Source organism: Oxyura jamaicensis, chromosome 2, assembly GCF_011077185.1.
Source record: "Oxyura jamaicensis isolate SHBP4307 breed ruddy duck chromosome 2, BPBGC_Ojam_1.0, whole genome shotgun sequence".
Taxonomy (NCBI): domain Eukaryota; kingdom Metazoa; phylum Chordata; class Aves; order Anseriformes; family Anatidae; genus Oxyura; species Oxyura jamaicensis.
In genome coordinates this window covers 619,004-626,197 of record NC_048894.1, presented here as the reverse complement: position 1 = coordinate 626,197, position 7,194 = coordinate 619,004, and the positions used below count along the sequence as shown (strand labels likewise).

Sequence of the window (7,194 nt, the reverse complement as noted above, 5' to 3'; positions counted from 1 at the left end):
ATGACCCAACGGGAACGCACGGGAGGAGGCTGAGCAGAGGGGTGAGCCTTTTGCCGCAGCCCCAAGCCTCTGAGGAACCAACCCAGCGGCTGTGAGGGAGATTTCTGTGAGCACGGCGCCTGCCGCGCGGACACGGGGCTGGTACAGCTCGAAGCGGGATGGGATGCCAGCAAAGGGCAGGTTTTCTCCTTAGCGAGCGTTTAGGCACCAAACTGGAACTTGATGACAAAGAGTGCCCCAACGCCTTTGCTCTCCCCATCGCCAACCTCTCCATGCCGTGGTGCTTGTTTGCTGCGCCGTTCCTTCCTCAAGGGGCTTCGTGTGTGATTCCTGAGGGGTTTTCTGCTGAATTAACAGAGTGGCAAATCCCTCGAGGGGCTTCGTGTGTGATTCCTGTGTTTGATTCTGCTGAACTGAAGGAGTGGCAAATACCCGAATTTCCTTCAAGAGCTCAGGACCCCGGACTCGTTTCCGAGCCTTATTGCTCATCCCACCGCAGAAGCCCCGTGGCGTCCCCACGAGCCACGGCCCGTCTTCAAACGGGAGAAACCTTTGGGCCGTGCCCCATTTAGGTTGGGTGTTAGGAAGAACTTCACGGAAAGGGCTGTGAGGCGGTGGGATGGGCTGCCCAGGGACGTGGCTGGGTCACCGTCCCTGGAGGTGTTTAAACGTTTGGATGTAGAGCTTAGGGATGTGGTGGAGCGGGGACTGGTCAGTGTTAGCTCAGAGGCAGGCCTGGGTGACCTCGGAGGCCTCCTCCAACCCCTCTGGTTCTGTGATACTTTGCCACCAGCTGGGTCAGGACCCAAACCAAACCCACGGGACAGGCTGAGCAGAGGCTGAGCCCTTGCCTCAGCCCCAGGCACCTGCACTGCAGGCGCCAAGCCACCGACGGACCGACCCAGCGGCTGAAGGAAGTTCCTGTGAGCGCAGCGCCGCGCACACGGGGCTGAGGGCGCTGAGCCCCCTCCAGCACGAAGCGGGAGGAGGCCGCCATCTTGGCCCGCCCCGCCCCTCCCCGCCTCCCGGCCGCAGCCAATCCGGCCTCAGGCGCGCAGAGCGCGGCCGCGCCTCCCCTCGCCATTGGCCGCCCGCCTCTTTGCCCCCGCCCTCCCATTGGGCGCGCGCGGCCCGGCCACAGCCAATGGACGCGGGCATGCGCCGCGCGGCCCTTCTGCGATTGGCCGGAGAAGCGAGGGGAGGGCTCCGATTGGAGGAGGAGGGCGTGACTTCAGGGGAAGGAAGCGGGAGTGGCGGGAACGCGGTCTCCCGTTGCCGTAGCAACGGAAGGGCGGGGCGGGGAGCGGCGGGAAACTGACAAGAGAAGGGGGGGGCGGTGTGACAGGACCGGGGGGGGGGGACAGGAACCGGGGGTCCCGGGGCAGTGACCGTGACACCGGCGTCCCGCCCCATCCCGCCCCAGCTCTTCTCCTTTCCCTGGGGAACAAGGCGCGGGCCTCTCCTGACACGGGAATTTTACAAAAATGCACGTTTCCAGCCCAAATAAGCCAAATCCACGCGTTTCGGCCTAAATCTGAGGCAGCCAGGCGGCGAGCAAGCACTGCACCAAGGCGGGCTGCTGCTGCCTTCGTCCCACCCCAACGCCACCAAGTCAGACCCCAGGCCTCTCGTCACTGAGGGGCACATCTCCCTCCCAGCGCTGCCCCCTGAGAAACACCAACAATGGGCAAAAATGCAATTCCTGGCGGAAAACGCCGAGCAAACGGCTAGTATTTAGCTTTTCTCTTTTCCTGGGACGCAGAAAACTGTACAAACGGCCACAGCAGACCTGCAACGACACGGCGAAGTGGAGCGGAAAAGAACTTTAAGGCTACGCAAAATGGAAACCCAGCCCGGCCGGCCGCGCCCCCCGGTCATCCTGCATCGCCTCACCCCGGCCGGCCCCAGCCCGCAGGAGCCCTCCCTCGGGGTGCAGCAGCGTGGAGCCCCCAGACCATGCCCTCAGGGAGGGATCGCAACCCCCCAGGCCACGCTATCCAGCTGCCACTTGCTGGAGAGGCAGCCCCAGGGTCCACGGGGTCAACGCTCCCCGGTCCCCGGAGGGGACTCAGCCAGCAGTAACTGAGCGCTGCCAATTTCCTACACGTCCTCAACAGCCACGGGCAGCGACTGCTGAGAGCTGCGAGGCAGCCCCACAGACCACCCCAACGCGCCCTGCAGGAAACAACCCCCGGCATTTCTTCTTCCCGGGCAGGGGGCACGGGGCGGCCGCTCAACAGCCTCCTCCTGCCCACCGGGAGACCCCTGCCCCTAAACGGGCTGAGAAACCCAAAGCTGGACAGGGTTTTCTATCTGGAGTGCACAACAGATTCCCGGATCTCCGCACAGGGCCAAGTGCCCACGGTCAGTTGCGTTTCTTGCACGTGACTTTCCTGGTGCTTGATTAAACTCCTCCTGAGCACAAATCTTTTCCTGCAGAGGTGGCACTGGAACAGCCCCTCTCCCGAGTGGCGGCGCAGGTGGTTTAGAAGATAATCTTTCCTCCGGTAGCTTTTGTCACACTCCGAGCACTTGTAGGGCCTCTCTCCCGTGTGAGTCATCTGGTGCCGAACAAGCCAGGAATGGCAAACGAAGCTTTTCCCACAGTCGTTGCAGATGTAGGACTTCCCCCTGCCCTGGCTCTGCTGCTGGCTCGCCAAGCTGCCCTTGGGTGCCTCCGACACGTCCCGCGGGTCACCCCCGCAGGGGCTGGGTACGGGGTTTTCTGCGGGGAGCTTCTCCCCGCGTCCCACAGACGGAGGGTCCTCTGCACAAAGGCCGCTGTGCTCGCGGAGCCTGGTTCCGCCCGCAGCCTTCTCACGGGAGGCAGGAGAAGCCCTCTGCCCCGCGCGTTTCTCCCCCGGAGCACCTGGCTGCTGCTGGAACATCCTCTCGCTGAGCCTCTTCTCGCACACGGGGCCTGGAAACATCTCTTCTCGGTCTCCCTGGGGAGCTGGAAGAGGTTCCTGCTGGCTGGAGTCTCTCTCGCATTTGCTGTACGCACACGGTCTCTTTCCAACATGGTTTTCCTGAGCGCTGAAGAGATCCAAGTGTTGACCAAATGCTTGGTTGTACCGAGCGTCCTCCCCAAAGCCGTTCCTGGTGGCGTTTGTTTCCATCGTTTCCGAATCCCACTGACTGTCCCACGTCACTCCAGGGGTAGGATCCTTGCAAAACTTCTCTCCGGGTCTCCCCAGTACGCCAGAATCACAAACCGTGCTTCCAAAGCTATCTGCCACAGAATCCTTCTTCACGTTCTCATCATGCACTGAAACAGACAGATTTCACAGACTTTCAGTTAAGGAAGCCTCCTAAGAGTATCACAAAAATATATTCTTCAGTTGGCGTGCTGCACCCACGGGCAAAGTGCCCACGATGGGAGGCTTTAGTGCTGAGGGGAAGGGCGAGTACCAGTGCTCCACTGAAACAAAATCCCCAGGAAAATAAACGGCCTGTTAGCATTTGTTTTTTGAAATCTCTGTGAAAAATCACTACGGCAATGTCTCATCTTCACCTCTTGTCTGAGGCGTGAGCCTAAATCCCTGTGTAAATAACAGGGCGGACGCCTGCAGCTCAGTGCTCTCAGTTGCCCTCTGGATGCTTTACCACGCGTCTCGAGAAGCAAGGTCCAAGCTGAGGCAGCAAAGCCAGGTAAAGACATCAGTGTAAACGACCCCTTCTTGGGCATGGTGGAAACGACCCCTTCTTGGACACGGGCTGCTTTCTCCGCAGCCCGTGCACCTCTCCTGCCTTCCTCTGGCTCCCAACAATCCAGCCCCAAGAGGCACCTGGCACCTTAGCTGCTTCGGCACAGCTCTGGGTCTATCGCTGGGCAAAGCACACCCCACTCGTCCCTGCCTGTTGCTCTGACTGCAAAGTCCCTTTTTCTGCAATTACAGCTTCCTGTGACAATAACCCAGTGCTTTGTTTTCAAGATGATTTTCCAGCAGTGAACTTCAGCTCAGGTTTCTCCTGTTCTGTGGTTCCTCACATGTCTCCTGTGACCCTTCCATCGCAGGGCATTGCTACCAGAAGACACCACCAAGCGCTGTGCGGGGCCACAGATCAGCCAGCTGACACCAACGTTACCTACACCGCGGAAACACCCCGAGCTCTCATTTCTCCTGCTGCACACTAGCACATGGGCACACAAACATGTTGCCACAGGCCAAGGTAAAGCACGAATGCAAAAGGCACCAGCGTAACTGTCCCAGCACGTCCTCTCGCCTGGGTAGCTGCGGGGTACGTGGAGGGACAGGCTGGAAGGCCTGGAACAGAGCCGGCCCGCGCCCCGAGGCCTCTGACAGCAGCCCGAACGGGTGTCTCAGGAAAGACTCAGCTGAAGCTCATCCAGCCTTGCATCAGGGCAATAACCTGGAGGACCTTTTTTCTGCGGGGTGACACCATTCGTGTAGGCAGTTCCCAAAGTGTCACCGGCATACCGAGGGACCATCCGTTAATTTACTCTACAGCAACTTCACCACGGGCCTGTCAGTGTCCACGAACGCCCAGATAATTTACAGGGACTGAAGGCATTCCAGGCTGTCAACTGATTTCTACACAAAATATTCTCCTGCGTATTCCTCCTCAGTCAGCCACTTGAGAGCTATGCTGAATTGTCCTGGGCTGCGGACCGAGAGGTCGTATGTAAAATCCCTGCCCCAATTTGCACGCCTGCTCCCCGAGGTTGAGCCTTGATCCAAAGATGAATCTCTGTCAAACTCCACCTCAACTACGATCCGTACTCCACCTGCTCTGTCCAAAACCTCCTCTGAATTACGGTTACCATGCACATCTCCAAGTGGCACATCCTGAAGGTGTCTGCAGGAGAGCTCTCCGGCTTGGGAACACAAAGCCAAGGCTCCACGATCGTTGGTACCGGCTTTGGACACCACCAAGCCACCTGGAGCTCCCAGCCTGAGCACACCACTGTGCCTGCCTAGACAGAAAACCTAGGCGGTGTTTGTGACAGCTTTAGGGCAGCTGAGGGCGGGGAGAGACTCTTCAGCTGACCAAATACGATCATTTTGTGAACAAACATTAACTGGCAGACTGAGGTTTGCCCCAGTTCTTTCATGGCTTACGTTGTAAGGCCACGACATTTAATGTAACATTAAAAATGCTCTAAATTAGATCTGCTTTCCCAGGAAACCTCAGCTGACGTTCATTACTGACCTGTTCTTGGATCCGTACGGATTTCTTTTGCCGAGTCTCGCCGTTCAGGGCAGCGTGGCTCCTCCTCTTGTTTAATCCATGACAAAACATCAGTTGCACAGGTCTGAAATTCTGTTCATTGGGGAAAACGTACACAGCTGAGAAACAACTGGAGAAAGATGCGAAGCACAGAAGATTTAGGAGCTCACAAAGCTAAGAAAAGGGCTGGCAAAGCCTCGGGAGCCACCTGAGCCAACACGACAAGAACCACCCGCGCGGTCACTCCCACACTGGGAGTTTTTTTCCAGGGAATCCTCACCCGAGTCAGGGCCTCCCGGGATGTTTTCACCCTCTGCGCCCGGCAGCTCTCTGGCGTACGGCTCCGTGCCTCTCTTGACCTGACCTGAAGTCTCGGGCTCATAAAACGCTGGCTCTGACAAAGGACAAAATTCAAGACAAGCTTATCAGAAGTGCTTGAGTTCAAGATTTTACAAGGGTGAGACTTGTCCTCGTTTTGTTTTTCCCCCTGCCCACCCCAGATTTTACATGAGCTCCCCCAAGCCCGCTTCCTAAATGAAATCGGACAGCGAGGTCTAGAAATCCCGGTCTGCTTTAAAAGCTACAGGCCAAACAGAATTACCCTCTGATTTTGCCTCCTCCGAGCTAACTCTTTGGCCCAAAAAAGTGAGTAAGCAGCTTACAGCTGTCAGCTCAAGGGGTGCAGAGTAAGGAATTTAAGGGGAGGGAACCACCTCCCCCGCCACTGTGCGGATGAAAACCAGCCGCAAACTCCAAGGTGGCTGCGAGAAGGGAAAGGATGAAATACCAGTCAGGACTGGTGGCAGGTCTGCTCAAAAATGGGAGCTTTTTATAAAATATTTGGAATACGTGAGGAAAAAAAAAAGGAAAGCTTAGAATTGAATCCCTCTGCCTCTTTTTCCCTCCGAGGTGTGCAGTTACTCACCTGGGCAGGGCTCTTCCAGAGCTCCCGTGGCCTCCACCTCTTCCTGATCTGCTGCACACAACTCTTCCTCTTGCTTAACGTGGATTATGCTGTCTTCTGTTCCTAGGAAGCAAGGGTATTTCAATGCCATATACAACATTAATTAAACTTCTCATCCCATCCCCGGCTCAGCAGCTCTGTTCTAGCTCTTGTACCAGCGAAAACCTCCCTTTGGGTCTAGCTCTTGTTGCCCAAGCTCCCTTCAGCAGACATCAGGGACCCGTCACAAAGCCCTCAGCAGGAGTTTGAGCTTCAGAGACACACAAAAGTTTCTGCTTAGAGCTTAGGAAGAACACCAGCAAGGGAAAATTATGAATAAAACTTGTCAAAAATGAAAAACACTTCCATGATATACACAGGGGAAGGCAGGCAGGCTGATGCTCCACGCCTTGCTCTACCTTTACGCTCCGGTAACGCAACGAAGGGACCAGAGCAGTCCCTCAGGGGCACAAAACCCACCGCACGCATTCGTGCGGAGGGAACAGAAGATGCTGTTAGCAGCCAGCCTTCTGCCTCTGCGGCCACCCAACACCCCGGCGCGGCGGGCACCCAGGGGACAGCGGGTCTCACGGGCAAAAGGGTGGCTGGCAGCGACAGGACGAGGGGCAGGGGGCTGACACCGAAGGAGGGCAGGTGGAGGGGGAGACGAGGGAGGCGGTGGGACAGGGGCGCAGGCTGCGGGTGCCCACGGCCGGGGGTGCCCGGAGGCGGTGGGCCGGGCTCTGAGCACCGGGACCGGGGGATCCCGCAGCGGGGGAGGCACGGGGCGGTCCGAGGGGGAGGCTCTTTTGTGGCTCTGAGGTCCCCGTTCTGCTGCCACGGGCGGCGGGGAGACCCCCGGCCCCCCTCCCCCGGCCGCCCCACCGCCGCTCCCCGCGGGTCCCGTCCCGGTCCCCCGGCCCCTTACCGCGGGGCAGCGGCGCTCCGCGGGGGCTCCTGCGGGGGGCCCGGCGCGGGGCCCGGCGCCAGCCTCGCAGCGCCCGCCGCTCCCGTTCGCCGAAGGGCGCCCACGCCGCCCGCAACCGGGCCGGGACCCG

The 7,194-nt window shown here is 58.7% G+C and overlaps 1 protein-coding gene across 1 annotated transcript; it reads right to left on the bottom strand.

The window, feature by feature from the left end:
- Positions 1-2,095: 2,095 nt before the first annotated feature.
- LOC118163230 (zinc finger protein 567-like) lies at positions 2,096-7,187 on the bottom strand. Its single transcript, XM_035319754.1, has 5 exons — positions 7,065-7,187; positions 6,119-6,214; positions 5,474-5,587; positions 5,176-5,286; positions 2,096-3,268 (listed from the first exon to the last, which is right to left on the bottom strand). Exon 5 carries the CDS (start codon positions 3,117-3,119, stop codon positions 2,310-2,312), a length of 810 nt encoding a protein of 269 aa, XP_035175645.1. The 5' UTR covers positions 3,120-3,268; positions 5,176-5,286; positions 5,474-5,587; positions 6,119-6,214; positions 7,065-7,187; the 3' UTR covers positions 2,096-2,309.
- Between the last annotated feature and the right edge of the window lie 7 nt (positions 7,188-7,194).

Bases quoted from the DNA above. Each gene is read 5' to 3' on its own strand.
- LOC118163230 (XM_035319754.1), bottom strand. From the start codon at position 3,119: ATGGAAACAAACGCCACCAGGAACGGCTTTGGGGAGGACGCTCGGTAC.